General features: G+C 39.7%; 1 protein-coding gene across 2 annotated transcripts in view; it reads right to left on the bottom strand.

The window, feature by feature from the left end:
• Positions 1 to 5,993: 5,993 nt before the first annotated feature.
• The window catches only part of COL5A2 (collagen type V alpha 2 chain), a 98,217-nt gene continuing 76,342 nt past the window's right edge, over positions 5,994 to 27,868 (bottom strand). For both annotated transcript variants that reach the window (XM_059853459.1, XM_059853458.1), the window contains exons 26-54: positions 27,505 to 27,558; positions 26,913 to 27,011; positions 26,764 to 26,817; positions 26,615 to 26,668; positions 26,066 to 26,119; positions 25,452 to 25,505; positions 25,073 to 25,117; positions 24,538 to 24,636; positions 23,674 to 23,781; positions 23,496 to 23,549; positions 21,964 to 22,017; positions 21,795 to 21,848; positions 20,721 to 20,774; positions 19,854 to 19,961; positions 19,696 to 19,749; positions 19,442 to 19,495; positions 18,214 to 18,375; positions 18,006 to 18,113; positions 17,007 to 17,114; positions 16,805 to 16,858; positions 16,371 to 16,478; positions 16,217 to 16,270; positions 14,838 to 14,945; positions 13,934 to 13,987; positions 13,127 to 13,234; positions 10,953 to 11,244; positions 10,609 to 10,796; positions 8,540 to 8,764; positions 5,994 to 7,707 (exon numbers count right to left, since the gene is read on the bottom strand). In XM_059853459.1, the coding sequence (XP_059709442.1) occupies positions 7,561 to 7,707; positions 8,540 to 8,764; positions 10,609 to 10,796; positions 10,953 to 11,244; positions 13,127 to 13,234; positions 13,934 to 13,987; positions 14,838 to 14,945; positions 16,217 to 16,270; positions 16,371 to 16,478; positions 16,805 to 16,858; positions 17,007 to 17,114; positions 18,006 to 18,113; positions 18,214 to 18,375; positions 19,442 to 19,495; positions 19,696 to 19,749; positions 19,854 to 19,961; positions 20,721 to 20,774; positions 21,795 to 21,848; positions 21,964 to 22,017; positions 23,496 to 23,549; positions 23,674 to 23,781; positions 24,538 to 24,636; positions 25,073 to 25,117; positions 25,452 to 25,505; positions 26,066 to 26,119; positions 26,615 to 26,668; positions 26,764 to 26,817; positions 26,913 to 27,011; positions 27,505 to 27,558 (2,769 nt within the window). In that variant the 3' untranslated portion in view covers positions 5,994 to 7,560. The remainder of the gene's footprint in view (positions 7,708 to 8,539; positions 8,765 to 10,608; positions 10,797 to 10,952; positions 11,245 to 13,126; positions 13,235 to 13,933; positions 13,988 to 14,837; positions 14,946 to 16,216; positions 16,271 to 16,370; positions 16,479 to 16,804; positions 16,859 to 17,006; positions 17,115 to 18,005; positions 18,114 to 18,213; positions 18,376 to 19,441; positions 19,496 to 19,695; positions 19,750 to 19,853; positions 19,962 to 20,720; positions 20,775 to 21,794; positions 21,849 to 21,963; positions 22,018 to 23,495; positions 23,550 to 23,673; positions 23,782 to 24,537; positions 24,637 to 25,072; positions 25,118 to 25,451; positions 25,506 to 26,065; positions 26,120 to 26,614; positions 26,669 to 26,763; positions 26,818 to 26,912; positions 27,012 to 27,504; positions 27,559 to 27,868) is intronic.

Below are 27,868 nucleotides of genomic sequence, written 5' to 3'. Positions count from 1 at the left end.
TATTATTTATGGTAGTAAGACAGCATTACTGTAGTCATTAAATTAGAATATGTGTCTTAATAATTCAGATTTCATACTCATTTCAACCAAGACCAAAAGCCTGATGGCTCAGTGAAATATCCAGTTCTTTGCACCAGAAAAGAAGCTGGGTCTGGCAAACTCTAAACCAAGTGCCTCTTCTGGAAATTTAGTGAGATAAATAATGTTGCAAAAATCTTAAGCTACAGTAGTGTATGAAATTTTTTATCATGATCTAACATTTTAATTAAACTTGAGGTTGTAATCAGATGTCCTCAATTATATCTTGTTATGATCATAAAAAAAAATCTGTAGATACTTCTATTGAAAGTACTAGAAAAGAAAGATATTTGCAGGTTTTAGGATTTGGGAGATGAAGAGATGCTTTCTATGTTTTTGCCTACCAGTTTTTTGGGAGGGAGCAAAAACTAGCTCACACTGCACTGTGGGATTGCTGTTCCAGGATGGATGAAGTCCACCAGAACAAAATCCTGGTGGGTCTTGTCTTCCCAAGTGCTCTTCATCCTGCAATAGCTTCACCCTAGAGTCTTGTCTAGAAATACTGACTGTAACCCACACTGCTGCCTCCCCATCAGAGCAGCCCCTCTGGCTTGAGCTGGCTCCTTCTGAGAGGAGCTTATACTCTTTTTTTCTTTTTTTATTTTTAATCCTGCAGTTTTATCTGGAAAATCTGTGCTTATCCAAACTTTTTCTCCCTTCAGCATACCTCTTAGCCATGGACACCTCTAGATTAAAGTTTAAGTTTTGTTGCTGAGTCCACATCCACTGAGAAGGCAGCCATTGAAAGGTCACTCCTGGAGGCACTGGAGATGCTTTATGTGGGGTTTTGTGAATATTCCTATTGCAACTTGTATTTCAGCTTCACTGTATTTGTTATAGCATCTCCAACATGTTATAACATCTCCAGGTACCTGGAAAAGTCTGCTCACTCCTCTTCTCAGTTTGGGTGCATCTGTAAAGCAGGGATCAAATTCCTAGCAGGAAATGGCTGACTTGATATTTGTCAGCTGCAACAGAGTTAATTTTCTTCCCAGTGCTGCCTTGGATTTGGGATGACAATCTTGCTGCTGCTGCTGAGCAGTTCTTACATTGAGGCCCTGCCAGCCAGGAGGCTGGGGGAGCACAGGGAACTGGGAGGGGACAGCCAGGGCAGCTGATCCTAGGGACATTCCAGACCATATGGAGTCATCCTCACACCTAAATCTGTGCTGGAAGCTGGCCAGGGGCCACTGCTCAGGAATGGCTGGCTGTAGCTCACTGGGGGTGAGCAGCTGCATTCTATGCAACTGTTTTGTATCTGTGAATTCTTTTGTTATCATCATTATTTTCTTTTCCTTTTCTGTCATCCAATTAATCTTGTATTTTCTTTACAGCCCTGTGGGAGCTCAGCACATCACTCCTGATGTCCAGAGCTACCAAGAGAACCCTTGGGGGGGGGGGGGGGGGGGTGGCTCGGGAGTCTTGGAATGTTGCCAAAAGCACTTGGTGGCTTGATTTTGATCCATCTAGGGATGTGCCACCTGTGTATGAGGAGATGAAACCTGTGAGAGTCACTCGGGTGTGAATGGTGAAGGGAAGACATAATTATAGGGTGAGAGACAGATTTTGGGGTTTTGGTACAGGGGGGTTATGGAGACAAGATGGAGGAATCAGGGTGTGTCACAAGGCTCTTCTTTCTTCTTCTTGTCATCCATCTTCTGTGGTGATGTTGGCACTTGTGGATTGGTCTGTGGTGCAGGTGCACGTGGTGACAAGGGTGACAGGTATTGGGGATGACAGGTAAATGTGATGTATGTAGTTTTTACTATAAAAAGACATGACCCCCTCGTGGGCGCTCAGAGTGCCTTTGGCTGCCCTGCTGGTCGGATCCAGGTCGGGCAGAGAAGGAACTTTGTAGATAAGAAATAATAAACAATTCTGAAGAACCAAAAAGCCAGAGTCCAGACTCCTCCTTTGAGGCCCAGCGTGCAAAGAACCATCCTGGGCGTGTGTGGGGGCAGAGAGGGACAGCCAAACCCCATACAGCCCCAATTCTCCTCCCTGCCCCACGGAGGGCACTGAGGAGTAGGCAAGTGCCTGTCTGGTGTTTAGGGGCTGGGCTAAACCCCAGCAATATGGCAGAAGGAAATGCTCAGACTTTCTCTGATTTTTGTGTGGAATCACACAGCTTGTTCCTCAGAGGGCAGAAGCTCCTGAATTACAGTGATGGCTCCTGCAGTCATCACCATCTTCTGTCATTGTCATGTTCCTTTGTGGCAGGGAAGATCATACCATACCAAAAATGCAGAAATAATTCACTGGATTTGTAGAATTGTAGTTAAGTTCTTTTGTTATACTTTGTTGGGTTTGTATCAGATTCTTTTCCCTCAGTTGACTGAGGCCAAAAATCAGTTCCGTGGTGCTTTGGCAGATGTGAATTTTCTTGGTTGTTTTTTTCTTTTTCTCTGCACAAACATCCCTGAATAAGGCTGCAGCATTTTCTGGAGGATGGACAGCAGTATCTCAATCAAGGAACAAATTACTAATTTTGCAACAGAAACATTTGATAGTGTCAGAAACTAGAACAGAAACTCTCTGATATTGAGAACTTAACAAAACTCAAGCCAGAGCCTATAGAAAGATGGCTTCTAACTCTACCAGCAAGGAAATGGGAATGTGCACAAAACAAACACGGGGGAGGGAGTTAAGCATGGACTCTTTAGCATCCTGCCCAAACCAGTGTTGCCCGATACCTTTGTACTTTTCCAGACCTTCTCTCAGCATAGGATAAAACATGTAATGCTGAGAGCACAGCAGACAAATCAGCAATCAAGCTCTGGTGCTGTGCAATACCTTAAAACTTCTCAGTTCTGATATTTGCACCACTCTGCTCGGGTTTTCCTGAACTCTGCACAGGCCATTGGCTCTCATATTGTGCCCTCTCTCTTCTGGCTTTTAGAAAAAGCATAAACTGCTTTTTTCTCTTTTACTGATTCTGAAGATATTGCCCAGTAATTGCCTCACAGGAATGAGCAGCAAATTCACATTAAAATGGGTCTATGGGTCTACAGCTTCTAAGGCATTTCTATTTCAGCTATTGAACTGCTGATTTAGTTTTACCTTTTCTCATGATTTTTGAAGCCATCTAATGCTCTAATGTTTGCCTTTTTTTCTCTGTGATATTTGCATACTTGCAGGGAATTTTATTCCTTCATTAGCATTTCTACATTTCCATTTAGTTTTGCTTTTCCTTTTGCAATTGTTTTATTCTTTCTGGAATCCTCTCTCAGTGAGAAAAAACTGCCCAGTGAGTATTAAACCTTCAGCAGAGCCTGCATTTCCTGAAAAAGTAATTAAAATATCCATAGGTCATGTGAGTGTTTACCAGCTCAATTACTATGCTCAGTCTCAGGCAGTTATAGGAGACAGAAGAAAGCCATAGGGGCTCTTATTCTATAGCAATAAGAAAAATGGTTCCTTTTCCTCTTAAACTGTTTTTAGACTCTTTCCTTGCCTTCGCAGGGAAGAAAAATCTTCCATTTTCTTGCTGTTTTGTGGGCTTTGGCTGTGTTGTTTCTAGCTGTAATGCTAGAAACATTTTCTCTGTTACATTTCTGTGTTGCTTGCTACATTCTCCTGTATGTGGTACTGCTGGTGCTCTCCAGAACCTTTTTACTGCTGAAAACTTCGAGCTGATTATTTGTCATAGCCACAAGGAAGCTAGCAGAAGGCAGGGAAGCAGTTTGGGAATTCAGTTTCTAGATGAGTTTCTAATGAATGGTTGCCAAACAAATGTTGCACTACTGCTTTTGAGAAACCAAGAGAAGGTTTCTGCCTATGCTGGTAGTCCTGGGATTTGTTTCTCCCTGAGGACAGGTTAGTTAAAGAAAACAGAACCAATTCTTGTAACTCAAATTTAATTTAAATGCAATGTCTGATACTGTATTATTGTAATCACTCTACATTATTTGAATCACTCTGAAGTGCCTTTTTTCTACCATTCTTGAAGCTATTTGTCACTAAGACAGAACTTCACTAAATGTTATAGCTGACATTTACTTAATGCTACTTCATAAACTACAAATTATTAGCTCATTCACAAAATTTAAAATGTATTACATGATGCTATGCCATGCTGCCTGGATAAGAAAATGCCCCCCAAACACACACTTTTTTGGTCTTTTCCCTCCTCATATGATTCCACAATACTGTGAGGAATGCAAAAGCAGGGAGAGAGGTGCAATGTCTATGTATGCTCTAAACAGAGTCAAGAGAAGAGAAAAGCATGGCCAACACTTGCATTAGAGATTCCTCAGCTTGAGACATTAAAGAATAAGAGATTTTAGAGGAACTGAGATCTTAGGTAGAGATAAGCTTTATTAGAGTTAATCAGAATAAAAAAGCAGGCCCTGATGAAGTTAAGAGTTAGTAGTTAACTAATAATTGATTGCTTGTCAGCACAATGTTTGGTTAGCTGGGTTTTTAATGAAGAATTAGAAACTGATAAATAGCCTTTAGGAACATAAGACAATTGTAGGCCTCCTCTGTTCTGAAACCAATTGAAGACAGGGAATGGAAGCTCTACCAAGGGTTCATTTGTCATATTTGCATTGAAAGGTAGAAAGGTCAGAATGAGGAAGACTTCATTTACTTCCTCATTTTGGGACCCTTCCCCATGAAAGGGACCACGGACCCATTTCAAGGAACAAATTACCCATGCTTAATAGTTTTTGAACTAATTACCATACGGAGCAGGGAATGGGATGTACCAGAGTTATGAATATGCATTTGTATTTTGGGTATTCAGTACTTGTATAGATAAAAGGACTCTGTAATCACCTGTAAATTGGAGTGTGTGTTTGGGAGCTATCCCACAATAAACATGCACTTTTAACTTTAAACTGTTAGAGAGCCTTTGTCTGTCACAGTTGGATATCAGTAGTAGATCAATATCCATAATTTAATAAATCAAGCTAACTACCTGAGAGCTTGCTCTTCAGAGCAGACTTTCCTTTAGTGCTTCTCCAGCCCTGCTTTTTAAAGAATATCACCTCAGATGGCTCTCCAGTTACAGCTTTTTAGCAGCTCTCTAGTTACAGCTCTTTTTCAGTGCTCAAAGCACCTGGCTGGGGAAATACTGCACACTTCATATGGAGATAGAGATGCAAAGAGACCCTTGAAAGGAAAAGGTATTTTTCATAAACAATTAATCTTCTCCTTCATAAACCTTACAAACTACTTATACTAAACATGGGTTATAATACTTGATTAAAATTAGAGATTAAAACTAATTACAAACAAACCTATCCTCCAAATGTTATTAATTTTATGCATTTGGAGAAATGTGCTATAGAGATATGAACACAGTCACCTTTGCTTGAACATACTGCAGCAAGCCTTTACTCTGAAGCTTGAAATTAAGGTTATCTAAAAGTCTTCTAGGAGCCAGCATGGTAAATTAACCCCTGAGTCACATATTTATAGAAATTATTTCATGCCAGTAAGAAAGAAATCATAAAGTTCCTGGTTCCTGCATGGGCAGTAAAAGCAAACAGATAACATCAGCATGAACCTATCAACTTCCCAGCCCTTACCTGCCCTGCAGGGAAACACATTTGGACAACCTAGAAACCTGCAAAGCCCCTGCCCCTTCAGAAGGGGGAAAGGGAAGTTCTTGCCTGCTTCACTACAAACGCAGCTTTATGTCTGGTCCAGAAACTGGCTCCTCTCACTGTTAACTCCCTTGCCACTAAGAACTGGCCAAATCACATTTCACTCTTGATAAAAATTCTCTCTGGAGTCTCAAACAATATGATCTATGTGTATTTCCTAGGCCTGCTGATTTCCTTCATACAGCTGACACCTATCTGTAAAAACTGACACAGAAGGTACTTTACAATAGTCCTATACTCCTGTCTTCAAAATATTTCACAATGCCTGGCCAATGACTTATGCAAACAGCAACCAAACAACAATTAAGTACTTCTATTTTTAATTTCCTGGGAATGAACTGATATGGAATGAACACACTGGGAGGAGTTTTACAATAAGGAAACCACTTACATAGCAAGAAGCATGTATTTAATTAAATGCTTTGCAAAGATACATGAATAAAGCTATGTGCATGACTTTCTTTAGGGAGAGCCCCAGCTGTTTATTTTTTTTTTTTATGGAACAAACAAAAAAACGTGGAGAGCACAGACGCAGTAAAGAAACAAAAAACCTAAGTAAGTTTGTACCCACATACTTTACAAAATAAAGCATGTTGGAGGTACAAAACATTCTATATACTGAATGACCAACAAATAAATGCACTGTAACATTGTTCTCTCAAACACTGCAAGCCTAACAGCTAAGCTCTGAACATGACATTGACAGTAGGCATCTTTATTTCATCAGCCTTCTAGAGAGTCATTTAGCACCATCACTTTGTTGCCTTTTTTTTTTTTTTGCCCTGCCTATCTCCTATCTTGAAATAACAACAGAAGCATAGCACCTTTTAATACCTAAAAGAAAACCAGGAATATTAATTGCATCCCAACTTCCAGAGATGAGGTAGCTCATGCTAAGAAATGATGGAACTTTTCTGCCTTGACAACTCAAGGCCAGCAAGTCAAATGACTGGTGATGCATGTCTGGATGTCAGCTAAAACCAAGAAATTTCTAAACTTTATTAGCAACTGGTCTGGTATACATATGAATGGTCTGCAACACACACAAATTGGCACCATATATAAGACATCTGAATAATTTGATATGTAATGGCTTCTTAGATGGGCAAATATTGGAAAATCAACAAGTATTGGGGTTAAGACATATTTTGAAGATTAAGGATAATTTAATTGAATTCCACCGATACATTGTGAAGAGTGAAATCTAGCCTTAAGGATATGGGACACCCCTAATGAAAACTCATATTTACCCCAGTAATATTTTTACTTCATAAATTAACCATGGCTATGGATCACTCTTCTGAGCAGACTTACATAGCAAAGTGCAAGAAAAACAATGCCAAATTAAGATGGTCTTGTCTGAAGAGATTTTCTTTTACAAAAGACACATATTTCTGTGAATGGCAACCACAGGAACACAGACTGGGGTAGAGGGAGCAGGTATGATTGAAATACAGCCAACAGTTCACAAAAGTGCTCTACTTTTCTGTTATTCAGTACACATCAAAGCAAAAGAAATAATCATTAGAGCTTTTACATAGCTCCACATTAAATCTATTGATTTTGAATACCTGGAAATGTCAAAATAATTTCAAACAAAACCAAGGAAAAGGATTCATATTACTTTTAGAAGGTTGTCATCAATCCTCTTAAAATTGTACTAAACAGTTGGTTTCAATCATTGAAAACAGAAGGTTTGTAAGTAAAATAAATATTCAAAAGGAGGCCGGGCATTTAGAAAGAGCTGTATATACAATGCTGATCCAATATCAGCCATTACTTCAAGAGTCTCAGGATTAACTTCAATCAGTCTAAGTTCATGTTTAACTGCTGCTGTTGCTGGGTAGTGTGTTATATTCCCCCCTTGCTCTCACACAAAGCAAACTGGCCCAATTTCAATTCCAAATTCCTGCTCGCTGCTGCCAATGTCCACCGGTGCAATATCGATGATGGGTAAGCGCGCCACGTTCTGCGTCCTGTACTCAAACACAGTCTTGCCCACGTTCCCATTACGTTTCTAGAGGGAAAAGAAGGGGGGAAAAATTAAAAATGAGGCCAGGGCTCTGTTAAAACCAGCCTGAAGTGCAACTGGTGAGTCAGTTGTCTGATTGCTCAGGAGGGGGTACTCTCTGCCCCTCTGCTGAGTAACACTGAGCGACGCTGTCTGCACTGCACAACATAACCTGGGCTATTTTGAAATGTCTCTAATGAGCAGATCTACCAGACTGACACATCAGGGCTGAATTTTCTCTTATGCTATGAAAGTCTTCTCTACATGTTCATAATGTGTGCCTTCACCCGTAATTGTGGGCTTACTTTAAAGCACAGAGAGTACTTAACTTTTTTTAGGTGCAGGACTAGATTTAGGAATATTTGCCAATCTGTTGGTCTTGGCTGAAACTGCCAAGTTTCTGAAAAATCTACTACTTTCTGGTTTCTGTGCCCATCATGAAATTTTACGGAGAGTTTTCCTTTCCAGCTCAGTGATTTTCCTCCACAGTAGTGCTGCAATAATCCTGCCCCTCTGGCAGACAAAAGTTTGTGGTTATCTCACCAGTTTGTATGACTGCACTCAGCTCAGAGCTAAACAAGTACTGGGAAATGCAAAATGCCAAGATATGTATCTCAGTATGCTCACTAAGAAAGAATTTGCAAATAGCCACTAAATAGTGCAGACTTTCATTAAGTGAAGCTAGAATTAGAGCAAGATCCCTGTTTGATCAGTTATGTCTACAATTCATTACAAAATCCTGCAGAATTTTAATTACTTCCTTGAGTGGGTGTTTTCTCTAATTCAAGAGAGAAGTGAAAAGGTACAAAAGTCCTTTGGGCAAAGCCCCCAAACGTACAGAGCAGCTGTCGTGCAGGACAGTGTATCTGAAGCGGCTGTTTCCCTCTGCCTTGATCTCCAGGTCATTGGCCCCTTTCAGAATCACAGCTTTTTTCAGGTTCTTTGTCTGCTCATCCAGGTAGCCAACACTGTTTTTGCAAAGGTAGGTGATGTTCTGGGAAGCTTCCTTGGACAGCAGGCGCAGGAATGTCATCTGAGTGACAGCTGTATCCCCGTACACAAACTTTGGAGATAAAGAAATAGGTCAATTAACAGGATGCTGAAATTAGGAGTTGGTGAATTTAGAAACATCTGCCATTATTGTCATCTTTCAGACATGACTACTAGGAGCCCTATTACATAAAATCTAATGGTGGCTTCTTTCTTGTGTAATTTGCTGCCAGTTGAGGACAAATAAATTTAGACATTCTGTAACAGGGAGAATTTTGGAGAATTTTGATCATAATTCTCTGCAACTGCACAAGTCAGAGGAAGTTTGGCCTCCACAGATAGGCCAAGCTTTGGAATGAATTCTGCCTCATTTCTGAAAGGGATTCTTACATATGGAATAATGCATTAGATTAACCTTGAAGCAGGTAAGAAACATCAAGCACAGAAAATTCTTTTACAATGAACCTGATATATTGCCATTTTATTAACTTTTTTCCTGTAGGGTTTGTATTGTATTTAGAAACAGCACAAACAAAGTTTCATTACATGGGCCTTATAACCAAAGTTTGCATACAGGCCTTATAAACTAATCAATTGGCACACGAGTTTGACAAATGTTTCACAAAGTGTCATTGTTTCTAAAAAAACAAGCAATTTTTCTACCAGTAAGACAAATTCTAAAATTCCTGAGGTTTTTTTTTTACCCTGTTCATGCAGGTTCCATTTTATTCATGCTTTATGAATCATTGCAACATCTAACCAACAGTCAAGAATTACTAAAAATTTATACATTTCACTGAAACCAGTGAAGAGAAAAACTTATTCATTGGTACTGTCCTAATGTATAAAGTGTGGTACCCCTGTTTAATAATCGTGGACACATTTATTATTTAGAATCCATAAGAAGTGTGTTTGACTATTACATGGCTCATACTATTAGTCACCAAATCTAACAGTGTTTCAAAAATATTGATACATTCTTTTTTGGTGTTCCTGAAGATAATTTGCTCCTTCAAAGAGCAACTGCCTTACAAACCTCTCTGGGTAGCTCTGCAGGCAGCTAAACATCAACTGGGATGTGTTAGGTCATGACAAGACTTCCTGAATTTAGTAATAAGTGAAAGCATCTCAAAAAAGCAAACAATATCACATCTGTTCTCAGCTGGTAATGTTCTGAACTGTTTTCAGTAATCCAGTTGATAACAGCATTATCTTTCATGCACCAAATACTGAACTTAAAAATAATAATGATCTATGAAATAGCCTTTGAAGATATTTTCTGTACTTTTGATAAACTAGGGAAAAAAGTGGCAAAAACTAGTTAATAAATTATATACTTTCCATAGGGTAAACTTCTGTTATTTGTCAGGATCATTAAGCCTAATCTTAGAAGCTACCACAGAGGAAGAACCCAGCAGAAAGGTGAGTGAAATTTTATCTGCCTAGAGACTGATGGATTCATCATGGATCAACCTGATCATATGATAACAATCATACTTTCATTTTAAACAAATTTATAAAGTAATTTTCATAATTTTTAGCAGTATAGAGTTTTCTGAAAGGAAGATTAGAATTCAATTAAAACAGCAGGGATCTGGATTATGTGTCAGGGTAGAAGTACAGTTGTTTAAGGACAAGACAAAGATTTAGTAAAAGACTGATAGAGAAGTTGATGATTTTGTCCAGCAGTGGTCTGCTTTAGCCAATCCTGCATTAGATGCACTTGCATTGTTTTTTCCCAGCTATTTCCTACATTTATTATATGATACTAACAATCAATTGACTATAAGCCACTCAATCAACAGGTATAATGTTGTGACTGTAGCAGAACCTGCTCATAGCAGAAGAAGAAGTTCCAACCCACACGGCAGCAAGCTCCACAGAAGCCCATTCCTAAGAGTGACTGTATTTATTTACCTGGGATCCCCTGTTCATATCAAGGCCATACCAAACAGGCTTTAAGTCAGAGGACTTGCTGGCCCACCATGTTTTGCGGGGCACACTGGATGGGTTGGCAGAAATGCAGGTCTCCCCAGTTTCCATGTTGCAGTACACTTTTATAGCATCTTCAACACATCCTTGGTTAGGATCAATCCAATATTCACCTGCAAAGGACATAAAAGGCGACTCTGTTCTATCACAAAGATTTATGAAACAGCTGGGAAGACATAAGCAGAATGATGTTGCAGCGGTGCAAAGCGGTGCCCAAGGCCGTGCTGGACGTGGGGCAGAGGGCCCAGGGCAGAGGAGTGGACACGCACCGCTCCTCTTGGAGGGGTGGCACAGCTTCAGGTCGTCGCAGGTGCGTGCCGGGTGCTTCCTGGAGCCGTCGGGGCTGCGCATGGTCTCGATCTGGCTGCTCAGCGACTTCAGCGTGGCGTGGACTCCTGGGTCTGTTTTGTTGTGGTCATCAGGGGCTGCCTCATCTTCAGTGAACTCTGGGAGTGGATCCGCCATGGCATCGTCATAGTGTCCCATGATGTCACCGAGGGCAGCGGTGAGGTGGCCTGGGGGCCCTGGAGGGCCAGGAGGACCAGGCTCACCTGGTGGGCCCTAAGGTTCAAAACAAGAAGGCAACAGAGGTCCAGTAGAGTAAATACTATGCTCAATGACAGCAAAGCCTGCCACCAAAAAAAAACCCCAAAACTTCAGGGCCAGTCACTCTAAAGCACAGGGAATAATTCAGATATAAGGTATTCACCTTTCAAAGAACTGCGTGTGAGGTATGTAATCACTCTGCACCATGTCCTCTCTGATTGCCTTAATGCCTTGCTCGACTTTTTCTTACTCCTGATTTTAAAATTAATAGCCGGAAAAAGTCTCCAAGGAATGCCCTCATTTCCTTTGTTAAACCTGTCCCTCCTTGTTCAGATCCCTGCCTAACAACTTTATTTCTTAAAATTCCTGCTTTCCAGAAATTGCCTCTGGATCATTTTCCTGGATGGAAAATTTAGCACTAGAAACATCTTTATATTTATCCATCACAGTGCTCAGCTCTCTGGCCACAGAACTCTGGTCTTTCTATGGGACAGAATCCACATCATCCTTACTTGGTAGAGCAGGTGTTTTCCTGACTATGTAAATTTTCCCAAATGGTGGGTTGTGAGGTCCTTCTGTCACCATGAACCAGGACACATGAGAAGATATCTGTTAATAAACATATCTCACCCTGCTAGCCCTTCTCTGGCAGCACAAAGTCTGTAATGTACCTCTAGGTGAATTTTGATGCTCTGCTGAACCAGGTGGTGGATCAGAACTGGCCTTTCCTTTGAGAGTCATTACTTCAGAACTCACAACTAGTGCTCCAAATGCAGATACAGAGTACACACCCAAACTAACACACACTGGGTCTGAAAAGTGAAATCTCAACCTTTTTTTCTTGCTTTTTAGTTCCAACTTACAGCTGCATGCAAGCCCCCATGGAAAGCAAAACTAAAAATATTGGAATGTGATATTTCTTGTTTGGTTTCATTACACAGTTGATAGCGACATATTATATTCTTATGCTCTGTCATAGGCCTTTCATACAGGTTTTGGTGTCTTGGCAGAAGTGGAGATACTGATAATTAGCAGAAATTCAAATGAAATAGGCAGAATATTAGCACATGAGAAACACAGGGAGCACCATGTCTTACCAGACAGAAAGTCAGCAAAAACTGCCTTCCTTTTCTTGCCAATTATTTTGTTCTACCCCTTCCACAAAATAAGCAATATAAATTTTTTAATTCTCCACATAACCACCCAGATCACTCTTTTCTCAAATTCTCTAATTTTTTAAAATTTATCTTCTTTCAAGTAGTTTAACTACCTTTTTTGAGTATTTTGAATTGGTGCATGTGGAATGTGCCTGGGGCATTCAGCAAGGTTTAGGACTCTTTCCAAACTGGTCAGTTTTCATCAGTAGTGAATCTGCTCATGGTTTGGTGTCTGTAAACCTCAGCCCAGCACAAAGGTCAGCTGGGCTCAGTGTTAGAGTTTGGGCAGTTGATTTGGAGTGAAGGATCTCCCTAGCATGTGGCCCAGTGGAGGAGGGTGCTGGCAGTCAGGCAGGTGGCTGTGCTCACCCTGGGGGACTGTCACCTTTGAGCTACTGCTGGCCTCTGCTTGGACCTGAGGGTTTAGGACCCAAGTGCCCAAACAGCCATGCTGGACCACAGATCCAGGTGGATCCAGTAAGCCATCCACAGAACTACTCCAGCTCAGCCTAAGGAGAGCACAGGTGGATGAGGCTGGGATCATCCCAGCTTCAGAAGATGAAAATGAGTAAGAAATAAACCCTTTCAATACAGTTACCCTGGATGTTTGTTGGAGAAACTACCATATTTTATCATTTGTCTTGAGCTCATAGATGTTCAAGAAAATAATGTGATGGACTATAAAAAAGAATCTGACTTTTTAAAGATAACCTTTCCCCCCCATATTCCCATTAATTTACCTCAGGTCCAGCTTCTCCCACAGTCCCTCTAACACCAGGAGGCCCAATTGGCCCGAGTGGACCAGGACTTCCATCTTTTCCAGAAGGACCAACTGGACCTGGAGGACCCTAGAAAACATAGGAGACAGATGGAATGTATTTTAGCATTTAATAACAAAGTTTTACAAAACAACCCATTATAAGCAGTATCTTGTCAGGAACCAATCTGATTACTTGTGCCTTTTGCCAAACTTTTAAAAATCACCATTTTTCTTCTTCTGTAAAAATAAGAAGGCATTTTAGAAGCTGCTCTTCTCAAGTGAATCACCTCAGATAATATAACTTGGCTCAGATGTATATCTTTTTCCTTAACTGATCCCATTTAAGTGAGATCAGTTCCAGATGCTGTGCAGACTGGAGTAGCTTCTGTGCACCCTCAGATGCAGGCTCAGAGGTAGATGTAGATGCCTCCCTTGGATGTTCCCAAGGGACAGTATTTCTCCTTTATTTTGAGTAAATGACACGCATGGGGGATGAGTGGCAGAGCTGCCACATGCATGGCTTTGTATCAGCTGCAGCAAAAATGTCTATAAAAAGAGACTGCAGCCCTGCAGCCATTCTGACATTTTTATCTACAAAAAAACTACACTCATGACAAAGCTTTACTATGTTAAAAAAGGTGATGTCTCAGCAAAAGATATTAGGGTAATGACCATATGATATCAAAGTCAATAAAAGTCATTGAAATACAAGTGATGCAGAAATAGACATCTGAGCAAGAAAAAGAAACAAACCCCAAGCAAGAAAAACCTGAAAAGTTATACTCACCCGAGGACCAAATGGGCCTGGAATGCCAGGACTGCCCTGTTCACCAACTGGACCCTAAACAGAAGAAAATATTATATCATTGTGCCATTTAGAGCATATAATTTTAGTTTTAAGGCATTAGTGTGTGATTCACACAATTTGGTATGAATAGGATTAAAAGGTACATAAACAATAGGTGGTACCTTTGGGTTAATCCTTTAGTAACTGAATAAAATTTACTGGTGCTTGGCTGTAAAGCTGTTTCTCTAGAAAAGCCCAGGATTCAAGGTATTTATAGTCAGAGTGGCTTACAGAGAGTAAATGACAGCTTTATCACCAAGTGAAAGATGATTTGGGTGTTATGCTCTCTTTGTTGCTGCTCTTCCTGCGTGTTGAAACTTCCAGTGTTTGCACAGCACCATAATAAATAATGTTAAAAATGAATCAATGTTTAAAAAAAAAGCAAGTTTTCCATGATATTTCCATTCAATTGACAACAAAATCACAAAGTTCTTGAAAATATTAGCAAGAGATGCTCTCACAGCCCTTTTGGGATTTTGCACTGGATTTCTTGACTCTAATGAATTCCAACACTGCCAAAAAGCATTTTACACTCTAAATTGCTTATCTCAAACTACCAGCTTTTGTGACCATCTTGTGATGACAGGTCATTAACTGTAAGGGATTGGCCTTGCACAGGGAACAAGAATAGAACACACATCTTGCAACAACAGCTTTACCTTATCATGCAACAGTATTTTAAAATTGCATTACAAATATTAACAAGTACAGACACCAGGCCACTCAAACACCTCGTGGGGAAAAAATAACTAGTTTGCTTTTTTTTCCACTTTAAATAGCTGTGTTCTTGATACACCATTTAAGTACCAAGCAAATAAATTATGGTAAAAGCAGAATAACTTACAGGAGGGCCAGGAAGGCCTTGAAGTCCAGTAAAACCCCTGTGTCCTTTCTGGCCCCTGTCACCTCGATCTCCATTGTCACCTTTGTCACCACGAGGTCCTTGGGGACCCTGTAAATATCAGTGATGAAATGTAAAATTCTGAAATGGGGAAAACACTGTAACCTCAAAACTCCCTCATTTGATTTTAGACACTGGACTCAGAACTCCTTCCCTTTTAAAGATGGAAAAGATGATGATGTTGAGGCAGCTCCAAGAGTCTTAATTTTTTACCAAAGAATAAGTAAATAATTACAGAAAGCTGCTGTGCTTAAATACAGTTGCAGCAAATTACTCTACTTAGCTACATAATACAGTAAAAAAACCCAAGGAATTGTACTAATGATAATAAATAATTAGAAAACCAGTTTTTTAAATATCGATGTATTTCTTCACTTTACTCTATATGGCAGATGATTTTTGTTAGAGATTGAATTATTAAGGATCTCTCACAGACTCATTATGATAAAGCACATTTTCAGTATTAAATCATCCAGGCTGCATCTTTACTTCTCACAGCTTCTTTCACCTTCACTATGATTAAAGTGCAACTGAAGTTACACTCCCTAACTACAGACAACAACATCCAGGCAGCACAAATACCTTGTTCTTATTACTGTCACAATCTCCTAGTTAGTTTTGATAATTAGAAACTTCTTACACTAATTCAAGAATCATTGCAAAACGTGGCTGCTGTTTTCAATTCTATATTTCTCAGCCCAAATTACATGCTAAATTTCTCAATGCCAGATTCCAAATAGTTTATCTATGGCATCATTATCACTAACTACTCAATAAACTTTACTGTCTCTCAAATGACATCTGCTTAGGGACAGGACAACATTGTTTTGAATTTCCCAAGTTTGCAATTAATTTTCTGTTCCAGGCTTGGATTGTAAAAGACTTATGTAACATAAAAAAGAAGACTTTTGTTTATATTCCTTTTCAGATTGAAGTTGGAAGCTCATGAGTTGAATTAAGGCTTTTTTTAATGGGAACAGGTGATTTTGTATTTCTGCCATTTTTATCTAAAAACATCCCTTTTTGTTGAGTATCCATCTCCTCACCCCTTATTTAGACCAGATTCCAGCCATTTGCTAACTCAGATCCTTCCATTATCCAGACAGCAACATGCTCCAAATAAAGAGGCTTCCAAAGCACTGCTGGAGGATCCAAATACAAATACCCATATCTGTGCAGCTTTGCAGCTCAGAACTACCTGCACCCACTTGCAGCCAGAGCACAGGTGAAGCCCTGCTGGGCATTCTCACTTGGGCTGAATTCCTCACACACTTTCCTCAGTGGAATCTCAGACAAAACCACAGTGACCATGGGCAACTTACAGGCAAACCTCTCTTTCCTGCACGGCCTGGGGGACCCATGGGACCTCGAGAACCCTACAAAGGTTGCATACAGAAAGAATGTGAGGTAATGCATGAAAACCATACACAATAGTTTTTGATATACAAAGTATTTTTTAAAAAAAGCATCACTTACAGTTTCACCTCTTTGACCTGCATCTCCTGGAGGGCCAACAGGACCCGGAGTTCCTGGACCTCCTGGAGATCCCGGTAAGCCTGCAGGGCCAGGTTCACCACGATCACCCTGCAAAGCAGAATTTCAGCTGTTTATCTAAAGAGGACTGGTCTAGACCAATGCAACAAACCTGTAGCAGAGCCAGTCTATTTTTGAGCAATTACAACCTACAAAGATATTCCTGCTGCAAGAACTCAAGTCTGAGTTTGTGGAAGCAGATGTTCTTAGCCTCTTAGCCAGGCATCCTCAGCTTTGAGAGGTATTATATTCAAAGCTGGGATACACTTTTAGAGCAAACTCTCCATCAGGTTAACTGAATGAAAAGAAAATCTACAATAAGTCAAGAATAAAATGGAAGTTTGTGGAAGAAAATTAGGAAAAGAATATATTCTTACACGTTCTCCTACGGCTCCATCTCGTCCAGGAGTACCATCATTACCAGCAGGTCCCTGGGGTTATGGAATAAAAATATAGCTATTGAATAACTACGTAATCCTGCATTTCTAGAAGAATTAGAAAGTTGTTCTCCACCTCTAGCTTCAAGTCAAGGAGGATGACCATGTCTTTTCTTGCATGCTACAATGCTGTAATACTTACTTCTGGACCAGCTTCACCTACAGGCCCAGTGGCACCTGACTGGCCAATAGGTCCTGGGGGACCTTTGTCACCAGGTGGCCCTGTGGGACCTTGCTTTCCTGGAGTACCCTAAAAAAAGATGACAAATATCATATTAAAATTTTAATCCCAAAACAAAGAAAGCACTAAAAACCTGCTGCCTGCCAAACTACTACTGCCAGACTGAAATGAAAAAAAAATCCTGATATATAAAGAAAAGGTTCTTACATAATTTGAATACGTATTTAATATACTTTGTATTTTTAAGAAGTTACTGATAAATCAGTAAGTCTGATGTCATTATCTGCAACAGGTATGGTGTTTTAGATTTCAGAAAAATATAATGAAGTTTGAAATAATTAACATGACTTTTCTGTCTCAACACCAACAAACCTTGTTAGCCTGGAAAAATTTCTGGTGAACTTTACCTATAAAGTGATTTCATGGATCCAGTGGTAATGACAGATCCTTCGTATCTATCCTTTTACTAATGGATTTAATACTATTTAATTGCTTGATCTACTGGATCCTTATGCCATCTAACAAATATCTATAAATCCTACACGAATGCAAAGAGAGCTCAAGTGACAATTTGGAAGGTTGTAGTTCACAATTTATGAAACAATGCTTGCAGAGTATTTACTCACGTTCAAGTGACATTTGGGTACCTAAATGAGAGTGTGGGGTTGTTTTTTTTCCAGGGATCAAGTTTAAGTCAAATAAGAACATTTTGGACAAAAGCCTTATGCTATTACTCACTTACTCTTAATTCAGGTTCAGACTTTCCATTATGGCAGAAACAAAAAGGAAGTAAACCTTCCACCTCATGCATTTGAATGAGATGAAGTTCTTTCCTATTCTCTCTCTATTCACTCCTGCAGCTGGAGTTTTCCAGCTTTCTTCTCATGCTAAGGAGCAGTAGACTGCAAATCCCACACAGAAATTCCCAGGCTGGTGGCACGTGTCCTGGCGGTCACTTACTGCAGGCCCTGGCAGCCCAGGCATGCCTCTCTCCCCTCGCTGTCCTGGCATTCCAACAATTCCTCTTTGACCAGTAGTTCCTGCAGGGCCAGGGGGGCCATCTGGGCCCTGAAATGCACAGAAAAGAAAGCGATGTCACTGTCACGTCAGCAGTGACAAACAGTGAGAGAGAGCCTGGAGCTGGCGGAGGGACGGTCGAGGGACGTACCGGCTGCCCATCATCCCCTGGGTCACCCTTGTCCCCAGGGCCACCAGGAGGCCCAGCTGGCCCTCGATCTCCCACACGGCCATGAGAACCAGGATCACCACGAAGACCTGGGGGACCTTCTTTTCCTGGTTCACCAATAGGCCCAGCAGGCCCTGGGGCTCCCTAAAAAAATGAAAACACTTCATTACATTGGGCCCTTTTCTGACCAGGACAATAAAATTCTAAGCATTGTGTTTCAATTAACTATAAATGTGTGCTCTGAGGCTAACAAATGTGAATGAGCTAAAAGCTATCATCATCTCTTTTATGATCAAATAAATGAAATAAATATCAAATTATGTCCAAGTTCCATCCATGTCCCCCCCAATTTTCAATTCCAAACTCTCTCATTTAAAAGACTTTTCATTTTGCGTCTCTTTTTTGTGTTTTTCTTTCACGTCAAGTATATAACCACTGCTAGAAAACTCACCTTTGCCCATTCTTTCTAATATCATCAAGCTAAAGTCCACATCCAAACTTTTCATTTCCATGGTACAAATTAGTGTTTCAACAGACCTTTGTTCATTTCTCAAATACTTTTAAAAGACTTCACATGTATATTAAGTTTTCCATAAACTTCACATTTGATAACCGTACAATGACTGCAAGTTGTTTTTTTCATCATAGCATTAAAAGGCATATGAAGCATGACACAGTTCTCTGTGTGGTCAACTCTCAATTTGATCCACAGCTAGTATTTTATATAGTGTTTTTGAAAATGTTTGAACAGAAGAGATTTTGTGTTTGAGGGTTTGAATTTATTTTAATGGAACTTATGAGTATCTCCACCAATGAGAGAGCCCAGTAGAGGCTCTTTCTTTTCCAAAAACTGTCGTAATTTCAGTCACCACTAAAAGGACAAAAAGTAAAATACAGAGGAAAGTATAAGTTGAGGCTTTTTATTCCTCCAAGCACTCCAGTCATTGGAGCAATTTGAGCAGTAATTTGAAAGCCTACTTAACCCAATGGAAAGCTTTGGATCATTATCAGGCATTGGACCAAGCTGAAGGCTAATGAGATTTATTTAATGATGCAAACAATCAGTCACAGAAGGCAGTGCTGACAAACTGTTCTCTTCAATAGCATCAGGCCATAAACACTGGTTCACCTTTCTTGCTTTATTTAACCTTCAGATTGTTGGTGACCATTTTATAAAACATACCTACAAGGAAAATGATAATTAACTTACAGTAGGTCCTGGAGGCCCAACTCTTCCAGCAGATCCTGGGAATCCAGTAGCACCCTAAAAAAAACCTCCTTTTTAATGCCATCTTTATCAAAAGAAACACAGCACTAGTTCCCTCAAATGTTCTTGGCTGAATTATTGAGCAAATTGTATTTACATACTGAAAAACAAGCTGAGACAAGTAATAATACAAATATCACATAAAACTTCTGTATTGGATTATCTGCAGCCAGGTCTCAACACAGAATATCACTTACAGGTGGACCCTGAGTTCCTCTACCACCTTTCAGACCAGGAACACCTGGAGGGCCCTACAAGGAAAGGAGAAAGAGAGGGACAGTGAACACCCAGGACTCTTTTAGTAAACAAGATCAGCCTAAGTCACTGGTTCTGAGAGGATTTTATTTGTACTTACTGGGGGACCATGAGACCCAGCAAGACCCTGTGGTCCTGGAGATCCAGCATCTCCTTTCTGCCCAGGTTCTCCAGGTTCACCTTTCACACCAGGTTGACCATCAGGGCCCTATAAGAAAAATTATTTGGAACAAACATCAGGGCAGGCAACACCGAATCTTTCCTAACAAAATAATTCTGTAGAGAATTTTTAAAAGGGTAAAAATAAAAATACCAGGGGTAAAAATCAGTCCAGAAAACATTGTATTTGTTTAACAATTCAGCATGGTCTTTAGAAGATCACACGTGACATTTTCTAAACATTCTGTGAAGCCAGTATTTCCATTTTAAATATTTTACTTATCTAGCTCACATTTTTCTTCTCTTTAGATTATCTATTTTCTTCAGCAGCTACAAAACAAACATTGCCTTTTCAAGGATTTTTTTCCCATCAAGGGAAGCAGGTGCAAGACTGTGAAAGGGATCCTGAAATAGCATACTTAGGCTGTGGGAAAGCTTAGGGTATTCCAGTCCATCTGGTCCATCACCTCGTTCCAGCCTTCACTACTCATGGCAGAAATCTTTGCTACCTTCAGTAGACACATTTTAACTTCCCTCATTTTAATCTCAAAGGAGCAACATAACATACTAATGAAAATATGAAATCTGGTGAGCAATTACATAATCTTAAGAAAGCCACTTTTCAACTGTCTAGGATGCTTACTGGCCCTTTCCTTCCATTGATATACTGATGGGAGAAAGAAACAGCTCCTTTTGCAGCAAAAATGTGACTCCTGATCCAGAACACCACAATATGATTCATAATGAAGGAAATGAAGTGTGTCAAAGCATGAGGAAAGGAAACTCAGCAGTGTTCCAAAACACATACCGGGGGGCCAGCAAAACCAACAGCGCCAGTCGGGCCATTTTCTCCTCGGGAACCCTGGGCAGAAAAATTGAAATTTAACTATCATCTTTCTACAGATAGTATCAGTTACAGTTCAATATACCAGAAAGGATGTTAACTATTTACTGTCATAGGTGTCCTTACACTTTTGTTCTATTAATCAGAACCAAATGATCTTTCAATCATAAAATAAAGGATGTTAGCTCTGATGTTAAAAGCTGCCACATGTTTGAGACTATATTGAGCTTTCAGAATTCAGAGATGGAAGGCACACGTGAGTATTAAAACAGCATTGGGAGAAATTCTGGCTACAACCCACCCCTTCCAGGAATGGTCAAAGAGCACACACTGCATTCAACCTGCCACTCCAACCACACTGAGGAAAAAACACAGTAGTTCAAAGTTGTACTCTTCTATAAGGTCACAACAGGCTTTGACTGAGCTTTCCACCCAACATTTGCTTGGAAAAGAAGTAGCTGAAGGCTGCCAACTCCAGCACTCCCTTAAAGGGTGGAAGCTGCTCCAAGTTATACTGGAAATAGGAGTGTTCTGATTTATGACAGGGACATAATCAATTTCAAGCAGTATGAAGGATCTAGAAGGGCTGAGCCTTTAATTCCCTAAATGAAGTCAACCCTTAAAATACTTCAAATCACTAATAGATGGAAGATGACAAGAGTTACATAACTGGATGAACTAAGGATTACCACTGTGCTTTGCCCATTGAATATTTGTTTATGTGCAGTGGTATCTGCTAGGGGCATGCTTTTAAAAACATTGACACAATTACAGCTGGTGGCATCGTTTCAGGAGTGAGGTAAGTGAGGGTGACTCTATAAAGTTTGCCCTAAAACAAGTATAGGTCACAGGAAGAAAATCTGGTAATACTTTTGCAAGTGCACAGCAAAAAGAACTTCACACTTGGCTACAGAGAAAGGGAAAGGAAAAGGAGAAAATATATCAGCAAATAAGAAAAATGCCTGGAGTTTGGATCAGCATTAGGTATTGTTAACTTATATCAGACAAAAAAAAAAAAAAAAAAACATGTTTACTCACAGGGTTTCCACGAGAACCAGGAGGACCAACTAGACCTCGAGGACCTGGTTCACCCTTAAAATAAAATGAAAGAACTTTATTTCCCAAGTAACTAACTTGTTTGGTCACTAAAATGCTAATGAAGTCTGATAATATTAAGAAACTTCAGTAAGGAAAGGAGCCTGTTTACCTTTTCACCAGTGGGACCTGCTGGACCCATTGGGCCTATTGGACCAGGGAGACCCTTTTAAATAAATTAAGACAATAGAAAGTTAGAAAAGTGATGCTCCAAAAAAAGACAGTTTAAAACTTCTCATATATAACCATTCCCTTTTTCATTCCTTTGAATTCTACCTTATCTCTGGAAACTTCTTTTTTCTTCTTTAATCTAAAATTGACTTGCATTTCCTCTCCCAATGCCCAAACTCCCCACAAAAGATCTGCTTTCCTACATTCTCTCTTTCCTCTCTAAGTTCATCATCTGCCTTATGCAGTATTCGTTAATAAGGCAAATGATATAAAAAAACAAACCCAGCTTTATTTTACTCTCTCAGAAAGGAATCAAGTCCTTTTTCCCCACTTACACAGTACTCTGTTTCTTTTATGTTAGTATTTAACTTTTTAAATTAATTTTAAAGTATCCATCATTTTTTCTGAAGATTCATTTAGATCTTACAAACTACTCAAAAATGTCCTTTATCTCTTCCTAAGGCAGGCAAATAGGTTGCAAACTCTCCATCCAAAATCACCAACTCCACATAATGATCCTTCAGCTCACCATTACTTCACCTGTTCATTAACTACCATAAGCTCTAAAGATCACCTACAATGACTAAGAATTGCTCTGTATCTTTGGATAATGCTTGATTTAAATAACCAATTCCAGCTCACAGATGATAACTATATTAGAGCTTCTGTAAAGTAGGATTTCTGAAAAAAATTTTCCTCTTTAACAATAAATGTAGTCCAGAGAGGATCCCTGTATTTTGACTGTACCTCATATTTCCAAATGCTTAGCAGCTAGTACTCCAACTGGTTTTCACAACCCAAGAATCTCAGCTATAGTCTCAATTCATGTAAAAAGTAACTCAACATCTGGGAAGGAAAAATGGTCAGTGCATACAAAGAAAGCCCAGTGCAATTGAGATTATGGGACAGTTGGTCTGTGTAGCAGAGTGTGTGCAATGTGTCTTGAACACATCTTCAGCAGACTAGAGACCTTATTAATGCAATGGAGATTCAAAACTTTCTAGAAGTGCCAGCAACTTACTGCTTATGTGAAGCTTAGTACATTGGCAGGAATTTTCACCTGTGAAATTTAGGACAGATTGTGGGCAACTCGATGGAGACAAGGAGAAGGAGTCTTAGTCCAAGTCTGAGATCTGGAAGGTTTGCTTTTTGCCTTTTCATCTCTGCCTGCTCATTTGTTCATATTTTTTACTAGAGTCAACTTAGACTAATCCCAAATGAACTGTGAATCCTTTCCATTGAGCTCTTAACTTGCATTATTGATGATACCAAATAGGGGCTTGGAACACCCCAAAACATTGTGCACAGCAGTCTTAAAAATCTTGAAGACTTGGAGGGTGAGGTAATGACTGTAAATGTATGACATCCCATGATAACACTGCACAGTGTTTAACTCCACAAGCTGAGTCCCCTGGCACAGCACACCAACTGTGTGTGAAGAGCAGGTCTGAAGAGAAGGACAGATGTACTCACTCGTGCCCCATCGTTGCCAGCTGTACCTTCAGCACCTTTCTCACCTACTCCGCCCTGTGGAAAACACCCAGAAGGTCCCAGTTATGGCACTGGCTGCTGAGCAGGTCATACCCTGGAATAACTGCAGTGCTAAGGGACAGGTCATGCTGCTCAGGGGGACAGCAATGAACACACTTACTCTATCACCCTTAGGGCCAGGTGTTCCAGCAATCCCTCTCTCTCCAGGCATGCCCTGAAGGCCTGGTGGTCCTGGATCTCCAGGTGTCCCACTAGGGCCTGGGCTTCCCTGGAACAAAAAACAAGTTGTTGCCTATTCATCTGAGAAGCATCTTTGTCTCCTGGCTGCAGAACATGTTGTGCCTGTGTTGAAGTCTCTGGGGTACATTTTTAAGTAATAATTTTATCTGAAATTTGGACTTTATTCACATCCAAATACTTTTTCCATTGTGTTACTCAGGAAGTTCAACTGCAATACTGTAGGTTCTTCTAAAACATTAGTATTTAATCAGTGCATACTGGACAAGAAAACAGACCAAAAAAAAAAAAAAAGCCTGAGAATTTTTTGCCTTGACCTGGATGTCACATAGGTTTAGTATAGAACCTAGGTACAGGTAGAAGTTTCCAGGGGCAGAGATGCTCATGTCTATTACAGCTCTCACATGACTAGAGGCACTCCCTGCCTCACCTGACTTTGCTGGCCCAGTCACATCCACAGCAGGTACATGCATGCAGGCATGAAGCTTTCAGAGTTTTCATTTAACTGCTTAGCCCTGCCAGGTGTCTTTGTGTAAACTGGCATGGCTCTTACAACATTGCTAGAAGGTTTTCTGCAGTTCAGAAATGGCTTTGCCCAGTTCTGTGAATTCTCAACATTTAAGTACATTGCAAATTTTTAATATTGTTATAAATGGAATTGTGTATCCTTCCTTATACAACAGAGATGCTTTTCATGTTTATAATTAAAAACCTCTCTCATGTTCATGCAAATGAACAAAATTATTCATCCCATCACTGCAGCAAGGCAAATCTCTACTCAGTTTACCTTTGGGCCATCAGGACCATGGCCTCCAGCCATACCCTTTTCACCCTGGAGTCCTGAGGCACCTGGTTCTCCCCTTTCCCCTGGATTACCACGTTCTCCCTTCAAAACAGAAGATTATCATTTATTTACAAGGCAGGGAAGAATTCTGGTGGACAAAATCCTAAAAACACCCTAAGTGCAGTATAGCCTGTGAACAAATTCTAGGAGAACTGATTAAACAAAAACTATCTTTATGCTTTTGCCATTACATATGGGGAAAATATGTTGCTCAGCAAACTAAAAACTCTCAATTCCCAGCATAAACCAAATTAGCAGCTAGTACTCAACACCACTTCAGAAGCTACAAAATCATTAAAGGTGGTAGATTTTACTGAAACTATCTTAAAACATATCCATATTTAAAACCATTTTGTTCATTTTGTTGGTGGGGAGAAAGGTCAAATACTGACTTTAGCTGGTAAAGTCCATGTCATGCATCAACTTCCAACCTCAGAGAACTGGTATGAATATTTAAACTCTGAAAGAAAACACTTACCCTGGGGCCCAACGGACCAACAGCTCCAGGATCTCCAGGCACACCCTAAGAACAAAATTCACCATCGGAATGAAATCATTATTCAAAACTTTATAGTAATGTTAATTAGAGACAAACATTTCTATTTCCAAAGTATTGTGAATGTAGATGGCCAGCTCTAAGTCCTATCTGTCAATGACAAGAGGTGATAGTGCAGCTCAGTCCAAGAACACAGATTCTCATCATTATTTTATGCCAAAGCAGTTCTTAGACAGCTTGCTGACTACATCAATCAGGAAGTATTTTGAAACAGAGTGGGAAATTCAATTAGAGAGAGAAGAAAACATGAAACTATTTTATGAATTGTATTATTTTTGATGTTATGTTACACATACATTACCTGATCACCTGGCTTTCCTCCCTCACCTGGAGGACCTGGTGGCCCAGGCAAGCCCTGTAAAAAGTAAAAATGATCACTAACATGATAGAAAGTTATGTAAATCCAGACTTAACTAGGATACCAAGATCATGAATGTTGCAGTACACTCAGTACAAGAGCACACTCTCAGAGATTCCCAAGGGAAAGAGTTACATGAATATTGCACCCAAGTGTTCCCCCCTCTCTAAATCAGACAGCAGCCCTTCCTTAACATTTGCAGGATGTCTCAGCCCTAGAAGTAAAGTTCTCTATAAACAGATATTGATTTAATTAATACTTCATTATCATGGCAATTATTTTGCTACATATTTGGAACTTTTCAGAAAATTTTCAAATTTAAACTGACTGACATCAAAGGTCCTCTTAAGGGATACAGAGCTGGTGTTTAAGCCTTTGCCAGTTTGGTTTAGTGCACAGCTGATATGAAAGTCATGGATCATTATTTACTCTGAACATCCTTGCCTTAGTTCTGAAGTTATATAATGCATCACTTGATTGAATTTCTCCAGTTTAAGTTGATAAAGACTTGGCTGTTCATTTTTTAATTTAAAAAAAAAAAAAAGGGATGCATATACCTGAAACCCTGTAGGACCTGGAGGGCCTTGTTCTCCTCTTTCTCCTGCCAGACCCTACACAAAGAGAAGTAATAAGTAAACATAAGAGGAATATAGGCAGGCTCCAAAATTTTTTCTTTTCTCTGAATATGCATATTTTCAATTAGGTATTTATTTGCTATACATTTTTACTGATCCCAGGACAAGATGGACTACACAAAAGATGTAATAAGAGTGTATCATTTCTTTAAAATCCTTCCCCTAAAGGTTCTCTGGTAACAGGAAAACACTCAGTCCCATTAAAACAAAGAAAGATGGGAAAATCAACTATGATAATTTCTTACTCCTTTCACAATTTTTTGTAATGGTTAGTAAAAGGAATTAGACTACTAATATATATATTTTAATACAAAGCTGAAAATTTTTCTAGGACAATTTTTCTTGAAATGCTCTTGGAATTTTTTGCTTGGAATCAGCAACTGTCATGAAGGTTGATAAGAATAGAAGCCAAAGGACAAGTGAGTAGATGGAGTACCAGGCAGGCAGGCAGAGAGGTAAAAACTGACTTACTGGTGGGCCAACAGGACCAGAAGGGCCAACTTCACCATCTTTGCCAGGGGCTCCCTACATTAAAATAGGGGAAAAAATCTTGTGTAGTGAACACACCTAACAGAAAAGCACCATTTTCTATAATCACTGCAAATAACAGCCACACTCACTCTCTGTCCTGGGACTCCTGCATTGCCTGCTTCTCCAGGCTTTCCAGGATCACCCTAAATTGCAGAAATAAAAATCACCAGGTTTAGATATTTTTCACCCATAAAATTTACAAAAATGGTGAAAGTCAAAAAGAGATTGCCATACTCACACTGCTACCCTTTGGCCCAGGAAGGCCCATGCTGCCTGGCTGACCTCTGACTCCTATGGAACCTGCTGGACCTGGACGTCCATCTTCCCCAGGAGCACCCTGCAGAGATAAAGCATTTTCCACATTAAACTCGAAATATATTTATTCATATGAATTTATTAATCCCAAGAAAATGCTTGTATATATAAAGAATATAACATTAACCTGGCTTGGGGCTTCACTTATCAGTCAAAATGTCTTTACAGCAGACATAACAATAGCCATGCTGCTGGATTTCACCAAATGCTATGCAATTATTAGAACTGAATCACGTGCAAATAATTTATTGTGTCCTTAAAGCAACAACTAGGAAAATATTTAGTTCAAACATTTAACAGTGATGCAGCAGCAGGTAAGCAAGAGACACTGTGATAGAGAAAAAACTAAACAAATGCTATTGGTACTAATTTTGAAGTTAGGAATGTAAAGTGAACTATCAAAAGAGAAGATGAGCCTTAATAAAGAAAACTCATGTTAATAAAAGCAATTTCAGTGAGATGGGACCTTTGAATTACTGTGACATTAACTGAAAAGACTAATTTGTGTCACTTACCAAGGGGCCAAGTTTTCCTTCAGGGCCCTGAACACCTGGATTTCCTGTCAAACCCTAAAAGCAGGAATAGTATTGATGTTAGGTCTGTAATTCTATAACAATCAAGAAACATAAAAAAATCCCAAAGAAATGCTTGATTACTGCTATAGCACAAACTTCTCCATGTCAAAGGTCTTCATCTTTTATTCACTTCACAGTTTCATCCCTCTCTGTCTTTGATTTTTCTTCTTCCTATTCTTTCTTGCTTTACACCTCTTGAGCTTCTCACAGGCTCATCTTAATTTCTGCCATAATCTATATCACATTTTACTGCTCCCTTTATCCCTTTTTTCTGATATTTTGAATTGTCCTCCAGTAATTTTCC

This window comes from Haemorhous mexicanus, chromosome 8, assembly GCF_027477595.1.
Source record: "Haemorhous mexicanus isolate bHaeMex1 chromosome 8, bHaeMex1.pri, whole genome shotgun sequence".
NCBI classification, from domain to species: domain Eukaryota; kingdom Metazoa; phylum Chordata; class Aves; order Passeriformes; family Fringillidae; genus Haemorhous; species Haemorhous mexicanus.
Note: the sequence above shows the minus strand (reverse complement) of the source record. Positions and strands in the feature narration are given on the sequence as shown.